This window comes from Balaenoptera acutorostrata, chromosome 20, assembly GCF_949987535.1.
Source record: "Balaenoptera acutorostrata chromosome 20, mBalAcu1.1, whole genome shotgun sequence".
Classification (NCBI taxonomy): domain Eukaryota; kingdom Metazoa; phylum Chordata; class Mammalia; order Artiodactyla; family Balaenopteridae; genus Balaenoptera; species Balaenoptera acutorostrata.
This window is the reverse complement of record NC_080083.1, coordinates 8,406,873-8,432,789: the sequence shown is the minus strand read 5'-3', so window position 1 is coordinate 8,432,789 and position 25,917 is coordinate 8,406,873. Positions and strand designations below refer to the sequence as shown.

Below are 25,917 nucleotides of genomic sequence, written 5' to 3'. Positions count from 1 at the left end.
TAAACACAAAAAAGAAAATATAAATCACCTAGAGATAGCCACCAGTTATAAATATATCCTTCCAGTCTTTTTTTTTTCTGTGGGTATATACTTATAAAAATCGGAGTCATTTTATTTTGTATTCATGCTTTCGACTTACTAATCATAATTTGTTCTCATATTATTACACAGTGTTCTATGACATTATCATTCGTGGCTACCTGGTATTCCATTGTGTGGCTATATGATCATTGATTCAGTCAGTTCCCTTTGATGGACATTTAGGGTCTTACTAGGTTAAAATTTGCATTAACAATTTCCTCTTTTGATCATATCCCCATCTAACCTTGTTTTCCACTGTGTATCTGCTTAGCAATTTCTTTTGGGGGGGGAAAGGATGAAGGTAAACGTTAATCCTTTTCTGGTTAAATTATTACTCATTCCAAATTAATGTATACAGACTCATGGAGATTTTCTAGCACTTTCTTTTTTTTTCTGTGGGTCAGAGGGAGAGATGGGGAAGGGTCGCTCTGGGATTCTCATTAGATTCCTCCACAGCTTTCAATTAGAGAGAAAATGATGAGGGGCAAAAGCACCAGGGAGGAGAGATGTATGCAATAATGAGAAAAGAGAAGCTGATCAGGTAGGCATCTGAAAAAAATCATCCAAGAAATAATAGCTTAAGAGAGAGAAAACCTGAAAGAACAAAATGGTCTGAGAGTTGAAGACCTGAATTTTGTCCCTGAGTCTGCCACTAAACTGTGTGTCCTTGGGCAGGTTGCTCAACCTCTCTGGTTTCCTCATTGGCATTACTCATCTCAGGTAGATTTCTAAGTTTTCTTTTATCTTCTGAGGTTCTATGAATATAGACTTTGTCACACTAGCTGTGTGATTCTGGACAAGTTGCTTAACCTCTCTGAGACATGGTGTTCTCAACTGTAAAGTGGGAACACTAACAGCTACTTCATAGGGTTGTTGTGAATGGATGTGTGTAAAGCACTTATCACAGGACCTGTCCCAGATGAAGTATCCAATAAATGAAAGCTTTTTTTTTAATTTTTAATTTTTTTAATATATATTTATTGGAGTATAATTGCTTCACAATACTGTGTTAGTTTCTGTTGCACAAAGCGAATCAGCCATATGCATACACATGTCCCCATATCCCCTCCCTCTTGAGCCTCCCTCCCATCCTCCCTATCCCACCCCTCTAGGTCCTTGCAAATCACTGAGCCAGTCTCCCCGTGCTATGCTGCTGCTTCCCACCAACCAACTATTTTACATTCGGTAATGTATATACGTCGATGCTACTCTCACTTCGCCCCAGCTTCCCCCTCCCACCCCATGTCCTCAAGTCCAGTCTCTATGTCTACCTCTTTATTCCTGCCCTGAAACTAGGTACTAGGTTTATCAGTACCTTTTTTTTTTTTAGATTCCATATATATGCGTTAGCATACGGTATTTGTTTTTCTCTTTCTGACTTACTTCACTCTGTATGACAGACTCTAGGTCCATCCACCTCACTACAAATAACTGAGTTTCGTTTCTGAAAGCTATTTTTATTGCATGCCAGTTGTTATGTAAAAGGAGGGCAATTATATCATCCCACACCCTGTGTATTGGAAAGGAACTCTGTCTTCTTAAAAGCTGTTTCCAGGTTCAGTCAGCAGCTGGGACACATGCCAAGGGGCACAGTACAAAGTCACCACTGGTTACGGACCTCCCTTTGCAGTGCATTCTTCCCTGGGACCTGGACGCTGTCCAGATGTGGGTCAAGTAAACACCCTCTGCTCAACACAGATAAGTAGGATGCATGGATGTTGGTCCATAGGGGAAGCACTAGGAAACCCCACTTTCCAAATATAAAATATCCGGGAGTGTAGCCGAAGGGGAACTGAGCCCTAAATGATATGAATCACCAACGCGAGATGCTATTAAGAAAAAGCTGACATCCTTTCAAGCTGTGATTAATGAGCACCGAGACGGGAGGAAGAAGTCGTGGGTGTAGCCGCTGTTTTGCTCTTTGCTGCTGTGCCTTCGTGGATAAATTACCCTATTCTGTAAAATCAGGAGGCTGGACTCTATTTTTTTTCCCCAAAGGACAGTCTGTGTACTACTGGTGGCACGCACAGTGATGTTATGTGGTGCAGAGATGAACATTTGACATTTTTTTAAAACTTTTTTTTTATATTGGAGTATAGTTGATTAACAATGTTGTGGTATTTTCAGGTGTACAGACATCTTTTTTAATGTATATATATATATATATTTTAAAATTGGAGTATAGTTGATTTACAATGTTGTGTTAGTTTCAGGTATACAGCAAAGTGAATCTGTTATACATATACACATATCCACTCGTTTTTAGATTCTTTTCCCATATAGGCCATTACAGAATATTGAGTAGAGTTCCCTGTACTGTGCAGTAGTAGGTCCTTGAACATTTGACATCTTTTTTTTTTTTTTAATAGTGAAAACTTTTATATTTAGAATTAGTCAGCTGGACTCAGTTTAGATGATCCCAATTTTGTTGGCAACATCCAAAGCGTCATAGTCAGGAGCCGGTCGAACATATGCCTTCTTCTCTCCATCAGGCCTGATCAGGGTGTTGACCTTGGCCACATCAATGTCATAGAGCTTCTTCACAGCCTGTTTAATTTGGTGCTTGTCGGCCTTGACATCCACAATGAACACCAGTGTGTTGTTGTCTTCTATTTTCTTCATGGCTGACTCGGTGGTGAGGGGGAACTTGATGATGGCATAGTGGTCAAGCTTGTTTCCCCTAGGGGCGCTCTTCTGAGGATATTTGGGCTGCCTCCTGAGCCGCAGTGTTTTGGGCCGTCGGAAGGTGGGTGACATCCGGATCTTCTTTTTTTTGTGGCTGTGTACGCCTTTCAACACTGCTTTCTTGGCCTTCAAAGCCTTTGCTTTGGCCTCGGCTTTGGGAGGGGCAGGGACTTCCTTCTTCGCCTTCGGCGCCATCTTCGTGAAAAGGATGACATCTTAATAGTCATGTATTTAACTTATGAAATAGTAGGGAAAATACGACTAGCAATCAATTCTGTAACTTCATAGATATGATTGTTTTTAAAAAATATTTATTTATTTATTTTGGCTGCACCAGGTCTTAGTTCTGGCATGCGAGATAATTGTTGCGGCATATGGGATCTTTTTTAGGTTGTGGCACGTGGGATCTTTTAGTTGCAGCACGTGGACTCTTAGTTCCGGCATGTGGGATCTTGTTCTCTGACCAGGGATCAAACCCGGGCCCCCTACAGTGGGACCTCGGAGTCTTACCCACTGGACTACCAGGGAAGTCCCTGATATGAATATTTTTTAAGTTCATTTTCTTAGAAAGTGATCTGATTCAAAGAAAAATTCAAAGATGAAAAGCAGAAATGGCAAATATCGTGAAGGTGGTAAAACTGGAGCATCAGATGTGGTAGGCAGAATAATAGCCCCCAAAGATGTCCAGGTCCTAATCCCCAGAACCTGTGAGTATGTTACCTTTTATGGCAAAAAAGAACTTTGCGGTTTTAAGTTAAGGGTTTTGCAATGGGGAGATTATCCTGTGGAGAAGAGCTCTCCGATCTCCTGCTTGGAGGGTACAGGCTGTTGGCATTCTGGGAGACCATCGGGGAAGGCAGCTGGGGTCTTATCATTGATATTCAGCCTTTGAAGTATTCCCCCTCCCTCTCCGGCTCCCCCCCCTTTTTTTTTAAACATTTATTTATTTACTTATTTATAATATTTGGCTGTGCCAGGTCTTAGTTGAGGATGGCATGAGAGATCTTCGTGCGGGATCTTTGTTGCTGTGTGCGGGATCTTTAGTTCCCTGACCAGGGATCAAACCCAGGCCCCCTGCATTAGGAGTACGGAGTCTTAACCACTGGACCACCAGGGAAGTCCCCCGCTTCCCTTTATACTGTACTGATTCAGCCTTGCTCTCCGGTATGCCCAGTGTCCCAGGTCTGGAGCTTCTCTGGTTTAGTTTCCCCAGAGAATAAACTTCCTCCTCTTCCTCCTGCTGGGCTGGATTATCTGGGTGGGCCCAACGTAATCAGAAAGGTCCTTATAAGAGGGAGGCAGGAGGAGTCAGAGAAGGCAACGTGATAACAGAAACAGCCACTGGAGTGATGCGGTCACGAGCTCAGGAACGCTGTGGCCCCTGGAAGCTGCAAGCGGCAAGGAACTGGTTCTCCCTGGAAACTCCAGACGGAACCAGGCCTGCCAATACCTTGATTTTAGTCCCATACGTCTCATTTTGGACATCGGACCTCCAGAACCGTAAGAGAATCAATGTGGGTTGTTTTAAGCGCTAAGCTTGTGGTACTTTGTTACAGCAGCTTCAGGAAATGAATACACCAGATGTTAGATGCACTTGAAGGCGGTTTATTCTGCAAGTTCAGCGATCCCGGGGCATAGCAAAGGAACGCTGGCAGGAATGAGACGGTTCTCGGTCACCTACCCCCACCCATCTAGGACGGGGCTGACCCTGCCATCACACTGGGCAAACTGGCCAAGGAGAGGCAGGGTCTAAGCGCCCCCAGGAGGGTGTGGGAACTGTTATCATCTGGTCCAATCTGCACGTTTTACAGATAAAGAAACTGAGGTTCAGAGAAGGGAAGCAAAATCACCTATGATGGGGCTGATTCTCCAGAGAGGAGCAAACACCTGAATTCCTAAGGTGGAGGTTAGGGAAGAGGAGCAGGCGGGACTGGGTTCTCACACCAGGTGGGGAGCCCTGAGAAGGGCTGGTGCCTGCACCTTTGGCTCGGGGTGGAGGGTGGAGCTTGCCACCCTTTGATCACCTCCTCTGTGTGTCTGGGCCTCTTGCTTTATATCTTTTTTTTTTTAATTTACTTTATTTTTGGCTGTGTTGGGTCTTCGTTGCTGTGCACGGGCTTTCTCTAGTTGCGGCGAGCAGGGGCTACTTTGTTGCCGTGCGCGGGCTTCTCATTGCGGTGGCTTCTTTTGTTGCGGGGCATGGGCTCTAGGCGCGTGGGCTTCAGTAGTTGTGGCACGCGGGCTCAGTAGTTGTGGCCCACGGACTCTAGAGCGCAGGCTCAGTAGTTGTGGCGCATGGGCTTAGTTGCTCCGAGGCACGTGGGATCTTCCCGGACCAGAGCTCAAACCCGTGTCCCCTGCATTGGCAGGCGGATTCCTAATCACTGCGCCACCAGGGAAGTCCTGTACTTCCTCTAATATCTTTTTATCAGGGTTTTAACAACCATCCTGTCAACAGAAGACTTTCGAAAATTGTTGAAACAGCAACGTGCTTGAAGAAAGGGCTCCTCTGCTCCCCGCTTATCCTGCCCCCAGCACTTTAATTAATGTCTTCTCTTCTGCCTGGGCTGCATCCCTCTAAAGGGATGCTTCTTTTCTTTTCATAGAAGGGACATTTCTACTGTGATTAACAGCAAACCTAGGATGTTTTATTTCTGCATTTCAGCATTTATGAATCAAAATTGGCTTCTGTGGCCAGGACTCTCCTGAGTAAAGCCCTTTCTCCTAATTTTGAGCAGAAGATATTTTCCATGTAGAGGCCCCCAAAACCCACTTGTTGTAATTTTCAAAGTGGACATCAAGGCCTGTGTTGTTATTGTACAGGAATAGATGAAAACTAGTGTGAAATTGCCTCTGAGGTCCCATGGACTGTCATTTTACCAATTAGGTTATAATTATAAATGGTCAGGGTATTGTTCCCCTTATTTAGATAATGGTCACCAGACAAGTGACCCCTGGAGAAGCAATCCTTACATTCCAGATTACCTATAGTTGACATCCCAGATGGTTCCATCAAAGTCCCAAATATCATTATGTCATCAGTTAATGGATGTGTAGAAGATATGACATTTAAAAGATTGTGGGGTGGAAACTTTACACCTGTGGAACCAGCACATATATGTTTACAGGAGAGAATAACATCAGGTTGGGCTAACTAGGGAGTCATAGCAGGAGGAATTAATTCTTTGGTTTTTTTGGCCATGCCACATGGCTTGCGGGATCTTAGTTCCCTGACCAGGGATTGAACCTGCGCCCCTGGCAGTGGAAGTGCAGAGTCCTAACCACTGGACCGCCAGGGAAGGGAATTAATTCTTATGATCTGTGCTATAGAATTAGGAACCCTCCTACTGAAGCTTACCGACACCTGAGTGCCACGTCACTCTTGTATCTGCTAGAGTGACTTGGCTGAAAGGCTGGATTTTAAAATGGTCCTAAAGCCACAAACTTAGGAAAATCATTTGGAACGAATTTTGAGGCAATGATCTAGCTTTAAGTTTGGATGCATTCTTACTTTTTTAAAACTTAAAAAATTATACAGTTAATTATTTTTGGTTAAAAATACAGAAAAGAAACAAAAAAGGAAGGACAGATGAGAGAAAATTACCTGTGATCTCACCTCCCATAGATGACCACTGTTAACATCATTTTGGTGTCTATCTTTCCAGACATTTTCCATGTAGAACATATGTATGTATTTCTGTTTTACAAAAGTGGGACCCTATTATACATATTGAGTTAACTGCTTTATTCATCTGTTTCATTGTTAATATTCTTTCATACCATCATTGTTACCAACTATCTACTATTCTATTGTGTGGCTATCACATAATTCCACTTAACTGATCTTTTCGTCTAGGTTATTTCTAATTTTTTTGCCAAACAGTGCTTTGATGAACATCTTCATGGATAAATCTTTACACACATCCTTGATAATTTCTCTTCAGGTAAATTCCTAGGAGAGGCTAGATTGCAAGGGCTGCATATTTGTAAGTTTCTGGCTCAAGCCACTCAACTGTCTGCCAGGAAAACTCACACATGGGGCACCCCCTTCGCACTGTACACAAGAGTGCTGGTTTCTCTGTGTTCTTGTCTCCACTTTGTAGTCTGATGTTTTAAAAATCTCATATGTTTGTTGGATGAAATATAGAATCCCTTCTTTGCTGTGCTACTTTGAATGGTTTTGATTTGGAGCACGGTGGAATGTGATATGTTTGTTAGCCCCCTGTGTTTTTCAATTTTGTCAATTGCTCATTTTTTAATAGGGGAGTTTTTTAGTAGAGTTCTAAAGGATAAAAGTGCTTTGATGAAAGAAAGAAAAAGGAGAAAGAGGGAGCAGCAGAAGAGAGCGACGAAAATAACTCAGAACTTAACATTCTCTGCAAGTTTTTTATTCACTCAACAAATGTTAAGGGCTTACCACACGCCAGGTGCTGCCTTAAATGCCACCCTAAGTATAAAATATTGAAAAGTCCTGGCTCCTTTTTTCCTCCTCAGTACTTATAACTGTCTGACATGCTAATGTTTCTTTATCTTTTTTCGGTTTCTATTCTTTCCCTTCTTTTCTGTAAGCTTGTTTTGTTGCCTGCCCTATCTCTGGGGCCTAGAACAGTGCCAGGCACTCAATTATATTTGTTTAATGGTTGAATTCATGATCTTTCATTCCTGGTAACTTTGACTCATTGGTTTACTGGTAATGGGAATTTGGCTGAAATTGCCTGATGACAGTCAGCTCAGGTTGGTAAGAAACATCCCATTTCTTCTAAGCCCTGTCATTTCATTAGAATGGTTTGCGAGTAGGCAAAACTGGTGCCACCTTGTCTGTGCAAAGGTGTATGAGCAGATATCGCTTCTGTCTGGGGACAGTCACACTGTTTATGTAGGTGTGATGTCAAGAGCCCTTGGGGTGGGCTTCCCTGGTGGCGCAGTGGTTGAGAATCTGCCTGCTAATGCAGGGGACACGGGTTTGAGCCCTGGCCTTGGAAGATCCCACATGCCGCAGAGCGGCTGGGCCCGTGAGCCACAACTGCTGAGCCTGCGCGTCTGGAGCCTGTGCTCCGCAACGAGAGAGGCCGCGACGGTGAGAGGACCGCGCATCGCGATGAAGAGTGGCCCCCGCTTGCCACAACTGGAGAAAGCCCTCGCACAGAAACGAAGACCCAACACAGCCAAAATCAATCAATCAATCAATCAAACATACGCATCTGATTCAAGATCCTCATTAAAAAAAAAAAAAAGAGCCCTTGGGGTTGCCAGGCGCTAACCAAATTAGCAATTAACAGTGTTGTGGCATCCTATTCTGTGGACGCGGCTGTCACTCTGGGGTGTGGGTAGCGACCATGAGGGGGCTGGGGTGGGGGCCAGGGCTGACAGTGAAGACCGAAGCTTGGGGGAGTGGAGGCTCTGAGGCCAGGAAGCCCACGAGGCTGCGGACAGCTCCAGAACAGGAGGAAGTCCACAGTTCCGGGAGGCTTCTGGGGAAGAAACGGGGCAGCTCCAAGAGATTCATGGGGGGGGCGCGGCAGGATATCCGGGTCCATCGATAGGGGAAAGAGACTCTGGCAACCTCAGTTTGCCCCCCAGATGAGGACGAGGGCCCTTTCTGCAGGACCCTGCAGGGTTTCTGCAGGACCCTGGCAGGAAGGCCTGTTGTTGCAGGCTCTACCTAAATTGTCCTCATTTTTCTCACCTGCAAGAGCCCCACTGGTCAGCGAGCTACACCTGGAGGCCCTCAGAGGGCGAAGCACCCTGCGAGGGCCAGAAGCAGGCTGCAGTTTTCAGACACCACAGAAAGGGAAGGAAGAGCAAGGTTCGGAACCTAAAACCCCGCATAACAAAGTCATCGTACCCACTTCCTGCCTTTCTGTTGACTTACAGCCAACTGGAGTTTGAAATTTAGGGGACAGATTCTATGGAAGAGCTGAGGTTTGGGAGCCTGAGTTGCTTTGGGTAGTTGGTGAGCACTGTTTGCTCAAGAAGCTACCGAAGATGCAATAAAGGCAACAAATGGAACTTCCTTTTCCCTTTGGTACAGGGATACCCTAGGCTGAGCTCTTGATGGCTGGCTGAGTCAAGGGTTAGGGACCCACCAGAAGTGGGCATTTAAAAAAAAATTTATTTTATTGAAGTACAGTTGATTTACAGTGTTGTGTTAATTTCTGCTGTACAGAAAAGTGATTCAGTTGTGTGTATATACACACACACATTCTTTTTCATATTCTTCATGAAACCATTACGGTTTATCACAGGATACTGAATACAGTTCCCTGTGCTATACAATAGGACCTTGTTGTTAATCCATTCTATGTGTAATAGTTTGCATCTGCTAATCCCAAACACGCAATCCTCCCTCCCCCACCTCCCCTCCCCCTTGGCAACCACAAGTGTCTTCTCTATGTCTGTGAGTCTGTTTCTGTTTCGTAGATAAGTTCATTTGTGTCATATTTTAGATTCCCCATATAAGTGATATCATATGGTATTTGTCTTTCTCTTTCTGACTTACTTCACTTAGTATGACAACCTCTAGGTCCATCCATGTTGCTGCAAATGGAATTATTTCATTGTTTTTATGGCTGAGTAATATTCCATTGTATATGTATAGATATACATATACTTCACCTTCTTTATCCTTTCATCTGTTGATGGACATTTAAGTTTCCATGTCTTGGCTATTGTGAGTAGTGCTGCTATGAACATAGGGGTGCACAGAGGTGGGCATTTTTGAATCAGCCATGAACTGGTTATCATTCCTTATCTTGGAAGGGGAAATTTACCAGCTGGTTGAAGGCTCTGGCATTCTGTAGACCACCCAGCAAGTCATTCATTCAACCAATATTTACTGAGTGGCCACTCTCTGCCAGGCACTATGATGGAAAGTAAGATAAACTTCTCTATTTAAGGCATCTGCACATATTTTTATGTTCTTAATTTCACATCTCTGTTGCATTGTATATAGCAGCCCTTTATTTTAAGGGCCTTGACAGTTTTACGGAGAAGAATCCCCTGAGCATTAAGCCCTATTTTCCCTCAGCAGCAGCCCCTGCCACACCTTATCCTCTTATCCTGGTGTGTTTCTTTATAGTACTTGTCATGACCTGACAGAAATAAATTTGTCTATTTGCTTACTGTCTTCTCCATTAGAATATGAGCTCCATGTGGGTGGGGTGTGCTTTTTATAGTTATATGGTTGAAGCCCCAGGGCCTAGAACAGAACAAGCACTATAAACCCATAGCTGATGAGTGAAAAACTTTATCAAATCACTTCTCACCTCAAGGTCCAAGTGTATAGTTTTTTTAAATTAAAAAAAAACAACTAGTAGTTATTGTAAATTACAAAAGCAAAAGATGTTGCTTTGGAGATTGTGGATGCTATAGACTGAGTTTTTTTAGTATTTATTTATTTATTTATTTTTGCCTGCATTGGGTCTTTGTTGCTGTGCACAGGCTTTCTCTAGTTGCGGCAAGTGGGGGCTACTCTTCGTTGCGGTGCGTGGGCTTCTCATTGCAGTGGCTTCTCTTGTTGCGGAGCATGGGCTCTAAGCGCACGGGCTTCAGTAGTTGTGGCATGCGAGCTCAGTAGTTGTGGCACATGGGCTTAGTAGTTGTGGCGCACGGGCTGAGTTGCTCCGCGGGCTGTGGGATCTTCCCGGACCCAGGCTCGAACCCATGTCCCCTGCAATGACAGGCAGATTCTTAACCACTTCGCCACCAGGGAAGTCCCTATAGACTGAGTTTTAAGTTTGGGGCTAGAGAAAAGTCATAATTGCTCATGGTCCAAATCCCAGTTCCTTTGTAACCTAGCATCACCTAAGTTCAGCCTTTCAGACCAGTGAAAATCTTCTCTCTCTATGGTAATTTTTCTCAGAATGTGGGGCATTTTCCAGAAAGTGCTGTCAGTTTTGCATTTGGAGTTATTGCCACCAAACCATTGATTCATTCTCCCACCTGCTGCACCGCGCGGCTTGCAGGATCTTAGTTCCCCCATCAGGGATCGAGCCCAGGCTCTGGCAGTGAAAGTGCCGAGTCCTAACCATTGGACCGCCAGGGAATTCCCTCTCTCACTTTCATTGAAGCATGTTAAATGAGTGTTTGCTAAGTGCCTGTTGCTGGCAGATATTAGGACAATCAACATTATTCCTGTGCTCAGTGAGCTTTGGTTCCTTGGGGGAGGTCAGACACCTCCATGACCAAAAGGCCGTGTTCAGTAAGTCTCCTGTGAACTATGCAGGGCTCTACGTAGTTCCTTCCTCCCGAGAGGAAGGAGCACTCACTTTGGGGCTTTAGGTATCAGGGAAGGCTTCCTGGAAGAGGTAGCAATGAGCGAGACTTTAAAAGGCAGAGAGGAATGCAGGCTGGCCCTAGGGAGCAGCTGTAGCGCATCGGGCAGTGGAAGTCAATAAAAGGCCCAGAGAGGAAGGGAATTGTCCATTTGGGGTACACAGTGGAGGGTCTGATTAGACCCAGCTAGGTAAACTGCAGGACGGAGACAGGAGAAGTGGGTTGGAGTTGCTTTGGGAGGACCTTGAATGCCAGACTTCGTAGTTCGTGTTTTATCACAAAGGCAGTAGGACACCAAAACAAGTTTTGTTGCCTGTGATGCTCTGTACACAGTGGGATTTTAGAAAGGTTATTCTGATGGCGGTGTGCACTGCAGGGCTGGAACAAGCAATTCGAGGGAGAGAAGTTCGGGAAGGGATACTTTGGACTCGGGAGATGCAGGGGCAGAAGACTGGAAATGTATTTATTTGAGAGTTTATGAAGGGAAAGTCTTTCAGATTTCATTTCACGTGAGTGAAGTGAAAGCTGGGGAAGGGGATAATGAAGGGTGAGTTGACGAGGCTTTAGTGCCTTCGTGACTAGGGGAGTAATGACACCATTGGCAGAAACGTGAAACCCTTTCTGGAAATTTCAGCTGTGGCAAATGGAGAACCTGTTTGAGGTTTAGACATGAAGAGCTGGAGGTGGTGATGGGAATCTTGTGGACGTATCCAGCAGGCCATTAGTAACTAGCCGGCCTTTGGGAGTCCCTTGCCCAGCCTGATTGATGCCCCTATAGCTTAGCAGAAAACAGCTGGCCAAAGAGATATGGAGATCAGACTGAATCAAACCTTTGAGTTGGAGGTGTCTGCTCCCCTGATTCACTAGTTTCACATGCCCCATCTCCTCAGAGTTTTCACGGCAGGCCTGTGTGCACCGCATCACCTTTTGTGAGTGTGTGAAGTGGCTGGAGTCCACATTCTCATTGGCTGGAGTCCACATTCTCATTGGCTGGAGTCTGTGTTAGTGTCCAGACCTCTCCTAAGGCAGCTGGTCAACCCCTCCTCTTCCAGCGTTGGAAGCTGGCCTCTGTTTCCCGGGTCTCGGAGTTTGTGGTAGGGAAGGTGGGATGCTCTCGGGGGCTGTGACGTTGACCACCTTGGCTTGGTCCAAGAAACACCTTGGATTGGGACCCATGCCTCAGCAAACCCCTGCCTAATGGTTTATGAAGGCAGAGGGTGGGGCAACCCTCACTCACCTTTCTGCCTTCACAAAGCTGATTGTAACTTCTGTTCCCCTTAGAGGCTGCCTTCCGTCTTTACCTCCACTTTATTTTCCTGGGATGGACAAACTGGAAGCAGGGAGTGGGGCAAAGGTTGCTGTTACTTTGGAGAAAACTCAACCAACACAGAGGAGGGAGTTCAGTACAGGGCTTTGATACCTCTGAGAGCCCTGCCAAGCAAAGGCCATTCATTCAGATGGGGCCAACACACCAGTCCTGACAAATACCAGTTCTGGTCCAGGCTGGGTGGGAGGGGTGGTGGCCTGGAAGATGACGCCCACATTTTCTGCAGGCCCTGGCCTGCCATTAGGTGACTCAGTGTGTTTCCCAGGACTTGGCAGGGACCAGAGCTGCAGCCTTTATTTGCTCTTGGGGTGGGACTGTTCTTTCTTGGCATCAGATGCACAGGAAGTCCTCCCTGCTCATCACCTCTGGGGCTCTGCTTTCCTGGCTGAAGCTGTGCCCTGGTGGATGAGGTCGCAGGCTTCCATGATGTCCCAGGTCACTGGGCTTGCACTAAGACCTGCTTGGGTTTAAACCTCAGCTCCCCGGGCCTCAGTTTTCCAATATATAAAATGCATGTAATAATTTTAGCCTCACAAGCTGCTTATGAGGAAATGTACGTAAAGCTCTTAGCACAGGGCTCTAGCCCAGTAAGTGGTTGTTATTAATAGTCCCCTTTCTTGAGTGGCAGTAGAGTAGTGGTTAATAGTGTGGTTTCTCGAGTTAGATAATCCAGACTAGGTGGGTTTGAACCTCGAGTCCTCTTTTTTCTAGTTAAGTGACCTTGGGCAACCTCATCTTACTGGGTCTTGGTCTCCTCTTTGGTAGGCTGGGAATAATAACAGCACCTATCTCATGGGGTCATTGTGAGAATTAAATTATGCAAACCAAGCATTTAGCACAATTGCCAGTACATACAAATGGCACAACAAAAGTGAACTACTCATTATTATTATTATTATCATGATCTTTTCAGAGTCTAGTTCGAGGAGCCATCCTTCCCACAATCCCATTAATAACATCTTTGATTTTCATTGATTTGGACACCTCTTAGAATCTATCTTGCACTGCTCCTGTTTATGTCCATGCCCTCAAAAATATAACTGGATCTCCCAGGCTCACCTTGTTCTCACCTTGAGACCTTACACATCACTGTGTCCAGAAACCTCACAAACCCAATCCCAAGAGCACTGACATCAGAGAGAATTATGTTATACATTACACAGCAAAAGTTCCTAAAATTGTTTTAAAAACAGCTCTGTTTCTTCAAGTTTTCACTCCCTAAGCAGTTGCCCATCCTCCTCTATCTGAGCCAGTTCACCCCGCCCCCCCTTCTCCAAGTCTCCTGGGGGGGGAATATGTATGTATAAATAAAATGGATTCCATTAGTTGGGGGCCCAAGGGAGTGAAAACACATACACATGCATATTTACATGAATAAATATATGCTTAGATATATAAAATATACAAGTGGAAATATTTATATTCCCTCGGTGCCCTCAACGAGTCCAGTCATTCATTCAGCAAATATTTGCGCTCCCACTTTGTGCCTGGGACCAAGCTATCTGCTGGGATAAAAAAGGAATGAGGCTCCGGTTCTCGTGGAACTTACATTTTACTGGAGGAAGACAAGAAGTAGTATAAAATTTCAGCTAGTGGGACTGCCGTAGAAACAACAGAGGTCTTCGTGAGAGGGAGTGATGAGGGGGCTAGAATACGCCTGAATTGGGTGGTCGAGGTGGACTCGGAGGTGAAATCTGAGCCGAGGTTCTTCTTACAAACGGGAACACTGAAACAGATACTTGCAGGACTTGGTGGCTGAAAACCGGGAGGCAGGTTGTCATCCACGGTGATGCCACTTTCCCGAACGTAGAGCCCTTTTAGGGAACCACGAAGGTCGCAAACGACACGCAGTGGAGCCCAGAACACCGGCGCAGAAGGCCGCCGCTAGCTTGACGTCAGCGCGCCGGGCCCGGCGCGGCCCCGCCCCCCGTGACACCATTCTCGCCACAGCCCCGCCCAGGCCGCCCCGAGCTCGCGCGCATGCTCAGAGCCCCGCCCCCGTGCGTCACAGAATGGCCTCGGACACCCAGGCAGGCTCTGACGTGTTGGGGAGGAGCCGGGCGCGGAGGTGCGCGGAGTGGAGCTCAAGGCTGCGGAGGGGAGCGGAGCTGAGCGGCTGGGCGGGCCTGGCCAGGCCAGCGGAGAGGAGACGTCGGTCGAGCGGCGGCGAACATGCGCTTTTGACACATTGGAGGTGAGCCTGTGGTGCGGGGCCGCTCCCGAGGGCGCTGGGCCGAGCCGGCGGCGCCGAGGCCTGTCCCCGGGGAGCCTGCCAGCCCGGGGGCTGTGTCCGAGGCCCCGCCGGGCCGGGCCCGGGTTCCGGGGCGACCAGTCCGGCGGCAACTGTTCCAACCGCTCTGACTGCTCTCTCCCGCCCTGGTCCGAGGTGTGGCCCACTGGGGCGCCTGGAAGGGAGCGAGCCGGGCGGTCTCCCTAGGATGTGCCCGCGTCCGCGGGTGGGGTGAGGGATGGCGGGGACGAAGGCCGGGACGTGGCACCGTGGGCCCGGGCGCTGGTGGCGCAAGGAGCGGCTCCGTTGGAGGTGGCGGCGGCAGCTCAGCCCTCCTTCTCCACCGCCCCTCCCCCATCCCGTCAGCTGGGAGGGTGGTTCGGAGCCGGGTTGGATTTTGAACTCCCCTCGCTTCTCTCCCGCGGGGGGCCAGAGCGGAAGCAGCCCACCTTGGGCTCCGGTGGCATTCCCGTAACTGCCTGTCCCGAGCTGCTCAGCACCCCTCTTGGAGTTCAGAAAAGTGTCCCCAAACGGGTTCGGGTTGCTTGTGCTGGCCTTTCTTTTTTGTTGTTGGTAAGCAACGAAGTAACTCTTTACGTTTTGCCAAGGAATTGAGGGTTCTTTCACTCCTGATAATTTCGTTACAGCTCTGTAGCGCCTTCACTCGTTTCAAACACTCTCGCTATCTCCTTTGAACCTCATCACCTGCTTAGTGGCTGCGCCTGAGTCTCTTCTCGCCATTTGACGGATGGGGAAATTGAGACCAGATGGGGTGGGGGCTTAAGTGATTTCTACTGTGGGTTCTACCAGCCGGTGAGTGGCTTCGCTTGGTCCAGGACTTATGTCTCCCGGCTTGGAGTTCTGGTTTCTTTTTGTGGGATTTTTATACCCTTCTCAGCTAGAAAGCAAAGTAGAAAATTTGACTTGCCAAAAATATACCAGAAGCTAGTAGGAGATGTGTTCAAATATTTTTGAGCAGACCTACCTAGGATAAGAACTGCTGCTCAGTTGTAAGAGAAATCCTACGCTGGTACTTGGTCATGGTTGCTGGCTAATTATTTTGTCTGATAAATTGTGTTGCTTTTAATCCATTTATGAAACAGGGTAATGGCTTTGCTAAGTCATGAAGTTGGTGCGGGTAAAGTGCAGCATTAAGTCATGTGTTGAAGAGAATAAAGGGGAGCTAAGGTATCGTCTCTGAATCTTTATTAAAGTTATTATTTAAAATCAGAGATCAGAAGGAACAACAACAACAAAAAACCTTTGGCTAGCCCTGGTTGCAAGTTGACTGGGTCCAGATAGAAATCTTATGAAGCAGTTGTTTTTTGTTCTGTTTTGGCTTTTTAAATTAAATAAATTGAAATTGGATGAGGAACACTTAAGTAGAAACCTCAGTAAAAAACTTAGATTGTTTTTGTGACATCTCCAAAACTTATTTTTATTCTCATTTTAAGTCATACTGGGATAAATTTGGTTACTAAAGTTTAAAATTACTTCTGACGTAAGTTTCTGAGCACTTCATAAGGTAGAAAAAGAAGTTTGATAGGACCAAAAGGGAGACCATATTTATGATTGACTTTGAAAAGTTTAAAATTCTGTACATGTCACCTTTGGGAGTAGAAGAATTTTGGTAAAAAGGTATCTATTATTTATTGTGAATTCCAGAAGAACTCTTCCAGTCTCACTAGTCCATTCTACAACTATTAACAAGGAGACAATATCATATAAAATGGATTTTCTTAGCATTGCACAAAGAATAGTTTCTTTGTAAATATAGCATTTGGGACAGGCAGTTTTATACCTAAATGAGTTGATTTGTCAGTTGCTAGGTATCTGAAGGTCACACACAGTATGATAATGCCCCATGTAGAAGTTGTCATACTTCTGGGGTTCACACTCCATCTGTATGGGACACGGTATTGAGGGAAGATTTGGGTAGTGGGGAAGAGTATATAATTGTCTACTTTCATTTCAGCTTCAGAAGATTGTAGATGTGTCATTAAAGCCTTTTCTTTTTTTTGGTAGCAGTATAGTTTTCTGTATTGACTAACTTTCTGTAGTCTAATATCTCCAGTTACATAGTTTCAAATAACACAGTGAACACATCCTCCTGCTGTAACTTGAAGCAAAATGAACAGATTGTCTTTATGACAATAAAGGTCTGCCCCTGAGAAGGGTCTTTTGAATATCTGCAGTGGTAGCAAATGTTTGTTATTTGTAAAAAATCCAATTTCTGGAAAGGCTAAGTCTTGTGAATAAAATTAGAGTGATAAAGCTGGATAATACCAATTAGGCAGTAGAAATGAGGTATGACCACAAAGAAAGAGCTTTTTGTTTATTTTTTAATCTGGTTCTTCAAGGCTATTCCAGAAGAGGTTTTAGAAATGTTTTCAGTAATGGTGGTATCACTGAAATATGCACATAGCTTCCAGAAGTGATTGATTTTAAGGAATCATTTGTATGTTTTAAATTCTGAAGCACATTTATTTTGTGGTTATACTTCAGAGGTCTGCAACTGAATGACCAGTTTTTAAAAATAATTTAACGACGCAACTAAGACCCGGTGCAACCAAATAAAAAAATGAAATTTATGCTGCGTTTACTGTGCTAGACTCCGTACTAAGTACTTTCAAATGTTAACACACTTAATCTTCATAACAACCCTATTTTAATTATTATCCCCATTTTACAGGTGAGGAAGTGGGTCACTGAGTGGTTAAGTAACTTGCCCAAGGTCAACTAGTGAGTAGAGGACTCTGATTCCAACCTGGGCAGTTTGGCTCCAGGGTCTGGGCTCTTAACTGCTATGCTGTGCTGCTCCTACCACTTGTTACCCTCTTAAGTGTTTTTAATTGGTTTGTTTGGAAAAGCTGATGGTCATTTTAGTAAAAGGCTTCTGGCGTAGCTTACTGTTTGAGGGAACAATAAGTGACTTGTAAAAGTAGCCTGTTAATTAGAAAAATTGTAGTCTACGTTCAATTCATATAAGATTCAGCAAGAAAACAGAAGTGAGTGTGAAATAAAAACACATATTAAAATAATTTGGCTTGGGCTTCCCTGGTGGCGCAGTGGTTGAGAATCTGCCTGCCAATGCAGGGACACGGGTTCGAGCCCTGGTCTGGGAAGATCCCACATGCCGCGGAGCAACTGGGCCCGTGAGCCACAACTACTGAGCCTGTGCTTCTGGAGCCTGTGCTCCGCAACAAGAGAGGCCGCGATAGTGAGAGGCCCGCGCACTGCGATGAAGAGTGGCCCCCGCTTGCCACAACTGGAGAAAGCCCTCGCACAGAAACGGAGGCCCAACACAGCCAAAAAAAAAAAAAAAAAAATTTGGCTAGAATTATTTGACACTGAGCTAAGTAGTTGGACAAGGAAAATACAAGAAATAGAACTAGATTCTGAAGAAGTTTCACACGAAAGGCTATTTAAAACCTGAGTCGCCAGGGGACACTGATGGAAAAATTGGTAGTTGTATTAAGAGTACGGCCCTATTCAAGAACCAAAAAACAGGGACAAATGGACTCTTTATAGTATACCCAGAGGTGTAAACAGTGAGATTCCTCAGGCAACACTACTTAGCTAAGCACGCTTCAAAGTAATAACAGCTGTAGGTCCTCTGATACTGTATAAATGGGTCAACAACAACAATGAAAAAGAGCCTCACACAGAAAAGCTTCAAACTGGGCATGTGAACGATAACATTTGTAGATAAAAACAACCCTAACCCTATTTGTAGAAGGGTTGGCTCCACATTCAAATACATTCAAGTAAATGTTAGGTGCCAAGGGAGGCATCTAGTAGTCATTATGAACTTCCATAAGGACATTGGCCCATGGACCAATCGCCAGAATCATCAAATACTGCATATTAACAGAAGGAGTACTGGAAACTGTAAAAGTATCCTACTTGTGAATAAAATGTTGACATGCTGAAGTAGCATCAGTCACTCAACTCCAGAAAGGCATGTATGTAATCTAGAGAAGTTCCAAAGCAAGACAACAAAAATATTTAAGGGATCCAGATGGCTGCCAAGTGAATATAAAGCTAAAAGGACAAGAAATATTCACTTTGAGAAGACCAAGGCTGAGAGGTATTATCATCAAAGTCTACAGAATTAGGGCCTAAAAAAGAATACAGACTTGCTTACCAAATCCTAGAATCTTTAAAGGGAGCAACACACTAAATGTATGGTAAATTTAAGACCAAATATACTGTGTTTTTTTTGTTTTTTTTTTTTTTAAATTTATTTATTTATTTTTGGCTGTGTTGGGTCTTCGTTTCTGTGCGAGGGCTTTCTCTAGTTGCAGCAAGCGGGGGCCACTCTTCATCGCGGCACGTGGGCCTCTCACTATCGTGACCTCTCTTGTTGCGGAGCACAGGCTCCAGACGCACAGGCTCAGTAGTTGTGGCTCACGGGCCCAGTTGCTCCGCAGCATGTGGGATCTTCCCAAACCAGGGCTCGAACCCGTGTCCCCTGCATTGGCAGGCAGACTCTCAACCACTGCGCCACCAGGGAAGCCCCTATACAGTGTTTTGATTTCTCTGGAGTTTCCAACTTGCTTTTTTTTTCTTGTTGACACAAGAGTGATGTCCTTTTATCATAACCTCAGATTTATCCAGCTTCCCAGTCATGGTGTCTGTTATGGGATTCCTCCTTTGTCCTGGAGCGTCCATCTGGACTGAGCGACTCTCGGGGCGTGATGGACTAGGCTTCATCTTGGGATGTGCCTTCTTTGCAGTCCTGGGTTGGAGCCACTATTTCCTATAGCCTCTGCCATCCAGGTCTTGTTGTTCTCTTTTGTAGCTGTCTCAGGAGATGTGTGGGAGGTAACCCTCCTGAGTTCTTGTATGAGAAGGGTTCTCTCATTTCCTGAATTACCTGTTTCCTCTAGGTTCAGTAGGTCCTAGGATTTTCTTACTCATGCTGCTGGCTTTTCTCATTTGTCTGGTGGCTTTTGGTTGTCCATTTATATTTAAGAATTAAGGGCTGGACAGTGATTATTTTAGGTAGCTAGTGTGCAGCAGTTATCGCCAAGGCTCTCCCCGGTAAGTCCCAGCAGCTCCCTATTCTGTGATGTGGGGCCTCTGCTGAGTTTTATAAGTGACTGTGAGTGTGGCTTGGCCTGCCTCAGACTGATAATTTTGTCTAGCTGAGAATGATAGGTTTTATAATCCTGATTTAATACATGGTGGTGTGTTGTGAGGTAGAAATAAACTGCCCACACATCTTTTGGCTTACACCATTTCTGGAACAGGAATTTCAATATTAATAAAGGAAAGCAGTACTTTGAAAGCAAAGAGGGAATAATAGGGAAAAAAAAGATTATAAGTCAGATTCAAATATCAGATTTCTACGGTGTTCCATGTTCCTGGTGAGGCAGAAGGCATTTATAAGTAAGACACAGGTGCTGCCCTTGGAAACTACCTGGAGAGCCACAACCTTTCATCGCTCTTCAAATATTTCTTGTTTAAAATAGAGTAAGTAGCAGCAGAACTTTGCTTCTTGTATCCCTTAGATCTTCATAACATTTCGCAAAACCATAATTTATTGATTGTGTATGAGAAGCTGAATATTTGAGCTGCACATTGATACATGGTTGCCAGTGTTCCAGTGGCAAATGTGTCTCTGCAGATTTGAGGACCAGCACCCAGGAGCTTCTTTAGGGCTGGATTCATAGATTTCAAATGTAATTAACTTTTTTTTTTTTTTGCATTTTGGGAAAAGACCTTATGTAGAGCATTCAAGGGACACAATGATTGTTGCCTCACCCTGAGGCGCTTCTCTCATGTGTCCTGTAATTATATCTTCATCTGGGTTGTCAAGGAGACTTAGGCAATGAGTCTGAGGGGTTTTTGATACCACGTGGTGATGCCCTTAACTGCTCTGGATACTCTTCTGAGATACAAATAAACCTCTTGCTACTGGATTAGCCTCATCTTCATTCACACCTTACTACTAATTAAATTACAGTTACAAATAAGATTATCCGTACATCTGGGGAAATTGAGTAGGAATTGGGAACTTTGATGAAGGGATAGGATTATAAAATTAATCAGTATTATTTACTAAACAGTATACATATTTGAAGAAACAAGTCAGCTAGTATAGTCCAAACCCTTATTAAATGAAAAAACTGAGACTTTAAGAGATTAAGCAGATTGCTTAATTGCCATTAAGGAATTTAATGGCAGAGTGGGAACCCTAGAACCCAGTCTCAGCAGGACTCCTAACTCTGTGGGTTTTACATTTTAGTAAGCTGTCATGCTATAATGGTTTCTTCAAGAGTAGAAAAACAGACAAAAGTGTGCCAGTGTAGGGGTAATAAGATTAGAGGAGGGTGCATTTGGTCCACTAAATGTTTATCCAGCACTTAACAATGTCTGACACATTGTAGGTGCTCAGTAAACGTCTGTAAGCACTATGTATTTTCTCTGAGCAAAGTGCTGTGCTTACTGCCAGGAGGAGACGCCAAGTATGTCAAGGACCCATCTCTTTTCAGAGAACTCTTAGGCTGATCGGTAATTTAAGTTAATTAGAAGATTGACTAATATGCCAAAAGTAATACTAGACGATGTGGTCAGGAAAGACTTGAGTAAAACCAGAAGTCACAGGCCGCAAAAGCATTACACTAAATGTGTATATTGATAGTTACATTTTTTTTTTTTTAATTAATTTATTTATTTATTTATTTTTGGCTGTGTTGGGTCTTCCTTTCTGTGCGAGGGCTTTCTCTAGTTGCAGCAAGCGGGAGCCACTCTTCATCACGGTGCGCGGGCCTCTCACTATCGCGGCCTCTCCTGTTGTGGAGCATAGGCTCCAGACGCGCAGGCTCAGTAGTTGTGGCTCACGGGCCTAGTTGCTCCGCGGCATGTGGGATCCTCCCAGACCAGGGCTCGAACCTGCGTCCCCTGCATTAGCAGGCAGATTCTCAACCACTGCGCCACCAGGGAAGCCCTTGATAGTTACGTTTTAATTTTATTCAACTGGAAGCTATTCTTGTGTCTCTTTGGTATACCTACCCTCAAGCTGAAGTTCTGTATTTGTTCTTGTCCATGTCTTTTCTAAACATTCGTGAGTAGTGGGTCCTGCTGGATGAATTCCGTATTCTCTACAACTTCAAGTTTTAATTTACTTTTTAAATTTATTTTTGGCTGCTTTGGGTCTTCATTGCTGTGTGCGGGCTTTCTCTAGTTGCGGCGAAAGGGGGCTACTCTTCGATGCGGTGAGATGGCTTCTCTTGTTGCGGAGCACGGGCTCTAGGTGCACAGGCTTCAGTAGTTGCGGCGTGCGCGGGCTCAGTAGTTGTGGTTCACGGGCTTCGTTGCTCCGCAGCATGTGGGATCTTCCTGGACCAGGGCTCGAACCCGTGTCCCCTGCATTGGCAGGCGGATTCTTAACCACTGCGCCACCAGAGAAGTCCCTATTAATTTACTTTTAAAGCTGGCCTTGAGGGCTTCCCTGGTGGCGCAGTGGTTGAGAGTCTGCCTGCCGATGCAGGGGACACGGGTTCGAGCCCTGGTCTGGGAGGATCCCACGTGCCGCGGAGCAACTGGGCCCGTGAGCCACAACTGCTGAGCCTGCGCGTCTGGAGCCTGTGCTCTGCAACAGGAGAGGCCGCGACAGTGAGAGGCCCGCGCACCACGATGAGGAATGGTCCCCGCTCGCTGCAGCTGGAGAAGGCCCTCGCACGGAAGCGAAGACCCAACACAGCCAAAAATAAATAAATAAATTAAAAGAAAAAAAGCTGGCCTTGAATTCTTGCTACCCAGTATGGATTAGGTTGAATCAATTTTGGTTTAATTTAATAAATATTATTAAATATCTGCTATTGTGCAGGCAATGTGCTGGGGTTGAAATCAGTAAGAATGATACACAGCCTAGTAGGGGGAGGTGTAAGCAAATGCATTATTATGTGGTAAATATATGCATGAAAGCATATTCATGGGGGCCAAGAGTTTGGGAGATTTTAGTGCTGTCTGGGTGAGGACAGGAAATGATTTCTGGAAAAGATGACAGCTAGGTTTTAAAGGATAAATAGGAGCTTTCTAAATGCACAAGGAAGGAGAGCCATTCCAGATAGGGAAAAGATCCAGACCTGAAGCAGAATGGTGCGTTAGGACAATTTTGAACAGTATTGCTGGAATATAAAGTCGGATGCTTGGGGAGAGGGTTGTAGGAGGTAAGACTGAAACACTTAGGCGTGAATCTAGGACAAGCCCAACATCTTTGGTATTCCATTGGGCCTAACAGTCAACTGGAAATTTTAGGTAGTCAGTCTAAATGCAAGGTTAACTAAATAGATATTTTTTAACCCACTCTGAAAGCCTTGGGAGAAGAACCGAGGTGAAAGAACATTGAAGTTGGAGAATTAGTGGGCTTATGGAGGAAGCTTGGGACTTAAAAGGTAGTTAACAGGAAATGTTTAGAAATGTAATGATAGTAAACGATTGGGAATGTGGTCCCTGATCTCCTCGAAAGGCTACCTAGCATAAAATGTTTCAAGCAGGTGTTTTGAAGCAGTTGTACAACAGAGAAGGGCACGCAGCAGTAGCAACTCTGACAGTAAGCTTGTTTTCTGTCACCTGATTCCCAGAAGATCAGTTCGCTATGAACCAGCTGCAGGATGATTCTGTGGGGTCAACTCCCCAGAACCTAGTGCCGCCACCAGAAGCACTTCACGTGGCTTCTGTGACTTTGTTCGTCTCCTCTGCTGACCCCGTCCACAGTGCTGGTGGTCCCTGTGAGTGGGGCAGTGAAGTGATTTATGTGCCTGAGTTTATTGTAATAAAGAGTTAACTGCCCTTCGAATCTTTCATGTTTGACTCCCTCCAAAATGCTGCAGATTTAGTATTGTCCCAGGCTTTATACTTTTACTAAGATTCCTGTGTTCTCTATTAATTTATTTTCGTCTTTAATATTTCACAGGCTTTCTTGATCATGGATGGTGAAGATATACCAGATTTTTCAAGTTTAAAGGAGGAAACTGCTTACTGGAAGGAACTTTCCTTGAAGTATAAACAAAGGTAATGTTGAAAAGCATCCTAAAAATAGGAGAGGGCTTTGGAATACATGATCTCTAGTTTGTGCCTTTTTTTTTTTTTTTTAACAAAGCTAAATTTAGAGTTTCTGATATAGGATTGGGATTCTAGAAATAGGCATAGCATTGCTTGTATTTAAACAATATAAAAATGACATAAATCCTTATATTACTCGAATTATTAAAATAGTAAGAAAACTGTCATTTGTGATTTCTCCTGGTAGTTTACCTCCTTTTATAAAGCTTATTACTGCTCTTGGCCATCTTTGGCCTGCTCGGTGTACAGATTCTGCCTCATCATTTTGGTCTTTTGGAGATTCTGATAAGCTCTCTAGGGCTTCATAGGGTAGACTTTCTTAAGGCAGGTGTTATCAGTGTCTGGAGCCAGCAAAGCTTTGAGGGAGGGACAAGAGCTTCAGGAGTATATGGAGCATTTTATAAAATCTCAGTCATTTCAGTTAGTTGGGAAAACTTGTAGATAACCTTTTAAGTATCAAAACTCATCTTAAGTTTCTTTTTAAAATGAAACCTTTCTAAAATATGTATACATCTTCCAACTTTGGTTAACAGTTTAGTAAGACTTATCAAGCCTTTTTTTTGGGGGGGCTGCATTGGGTCTTCATTGCTGTGCGCGGGCTTCTCATTGTGGTGGCTTGTCTTGTTGCGGAGCACAGGCTCTAGGCTCACGGTCTTCCGTAGTTGTGGCTCGTGGGCTTCAGTAGTTGTGGCTCGTGGGCTCTAGAGTGCAGGCTCAGTAGTTGTGGCACATGGGCTTCGTTGCTCCGCGGCATGTGGGATCTTCCTGGACCAGGGCTTGAACCCTTGTTCCCTGCATTGGCAGGCGGATTCTTAACCACTGCGCCCCAGGGAAGTCCTGTCAAACCTTTTATTGCTATTTCACTGTTATTGCTGAAGCCAGTTACTGTACTGTGCTAGTGGGTATGGAAAGTGTGCGTCTATGGCAGGGGTTCTTAGTCTTTTTGTGCCATAGGTGCCTTCATAGGCTGGGGAAAGCCTATGGACCCCTTCTCAGAATAACGTTTTTAAAGGCATAAAATTAAATAATAGAATTACAGAGGAAACCAATTATATTGAAAAGACAAATCTGAATGTTAAACTAATTTGTGGATAGTAATATGTGCTTCTTTATCAATATGTTAAATAAGAAAGAGGGGTGAGTGTATAAAAAATGAATCCTTTTGAGGCTTATAACTTATTTTCATTGAACCCTGAATATAGAGTAAGAGATGCAAAATAGATGGCCTTTATTGTTTAGTATATTTTATGGTAGCATAACGTTGAGGCAAAAATTATTGAATTGGTATATAATCATCTTCAGGATGATCCTTATGCTTCCTACTATGACTGATCTTTCCCGCTTTGTTTCTGATTAGCTTCCAGGAAGCTCGGGATGAGCTAGTTGAATTCCAGGAAGGAAGCAGAGAATTAGAAGCAGAGTTGGAGGCACAGTTAGTACAGGCTGAACAAAGAAATAGAGACTTGCAAGCTGATAACCAAAGACTGAAGTATGAAGTGGAAGCATTAAAGGTAATTGTGGCGCTAAAAGCTGGTGTCTCATTTGCTGGGTTTTATTAAAATGAGAAATACATTCTTTTACGTGGAGCTTAAGAGCAGCAGGCAACATAAAAATGTAAAATGACCTAAAGTGAATTTTTGACAAAAACTCTTTGCTTTCGTGGAACCAAGGAAAGGTGGTTTAGAGTTCAGGAGTTCACTTGGAAACTGTAGCTGTCAGTTTTTTAGCTATAATGTTCCTAGCTATAATATTACGTTATAGTTCCTATAATTTTCAAAAGCTGCCTGATTATTTGTTTTGACAGAGTGCCTCATTCTGTGGCACTTTAAAATTATATTTGTATGAAATACACAATTATTTCATTATGGTTCGTAGTCCCTTTAGTTTTGGAGTTTAGTTTTTAAAAATTCCCTTCTAACAAGGAATATTCAGGAGTGAAAGATTAACCCCTTTTTGCTGCTCTTCCTCACATTCCTAAGCCAGATGCTTGGGGTGTTCCTGTGTCTGGGCAGTGGGGTAGATTTGGGGAAGGTGAGGTATAGGGAATTTGAACTCTTGTCAGTCAACTTCTTTGTGCTTACCCTGGGCTGCATTCAGCCTAAGAACCCGGAGTTTCCCCCACCAAGATTGAGGCTTTTAAGGCAACAGTTTCACTATTTTACCTCTTTTCAGAGAGATCATTATTAGATTTCTTTGAGAGGAGAATGATTGACTAATTTTATATGAGTTAAGGCACTTGGAATGA

General features: G+C 44.5%; 2 protein-coding genes and 1 non-coding gene across 5 annotated transcripts in view; 1 reads left to right on the top strand and 2 right to left on the bottom strand.

Annotated features, from left to right (window-relative positions):
• Positions 1-2,438: 2,438 nt before the first annotated feature.
• LOC103016822 (60S ribosomal protein L23a-like) lies at positions 2,439-2,962 on the bottom strand. The gene has a single exon (XM_057536347.1). The coding sequence runs from the start codon at positions 2,959-2,961 to the stop codon at positions 2,491-2,493; it is 471 nt and encodes a 156-aa protein (XP_057392330.1). The 5' UTR covers position 2,962; the 3' UTR covers positions 2,439-2,490.
• Positions 2,963-3,810: 848 nt separating this feature from the next.
• Positions 3,811-3,883, bottom strand: TRNAR-CCU (transfer RNA arginine (anticodon CCU)). Its single transcript has one exon. It is a non-coding gene; the product is annotated as a tRNA-Arg (tRNA).
• A 10,511-nt stretch (positions 3,884-14,394) lies between these two features.
• Positions 14,395-25,917, top strand: part of NDEL1 (nudE neurodevelopment protein 1 like 1) — a 34,709-nt gene continuing 23,186 nt past the window's right edge. For all 3 annotated transcript variants that reach the window (XM_057536027.1, XM_007166343.3, XM_007166342.2), the window contains exons 1-3: positions 14,395-14,561; positions 23,524-23,621; positions 25,030-25,183. In XM_057536027.1, coding sequence (XP_057392010.1) covers positions 23,536-23,621; positions 25,030-25,183 — 240 coding nt within the window. In that variant the 5' untranslated portion in view covers positions 14,395-14,561; positions 23,524-23,535. The remainder of the gene's footprint in view (positions 14,562-23,523; positions 23,622-25,029; positions 25,184-25,917) is intronic.

Excerpts from the sequence above, each read along its gene's own strand:
- LOC103016822 (XM_057536347.1), bottom strand. The coding sequence starts at position 2,961 with ATGGCGCCGAAGGCGAAGAAGGAAGTCCCTGCCCCTCCCAAAGCCGAG.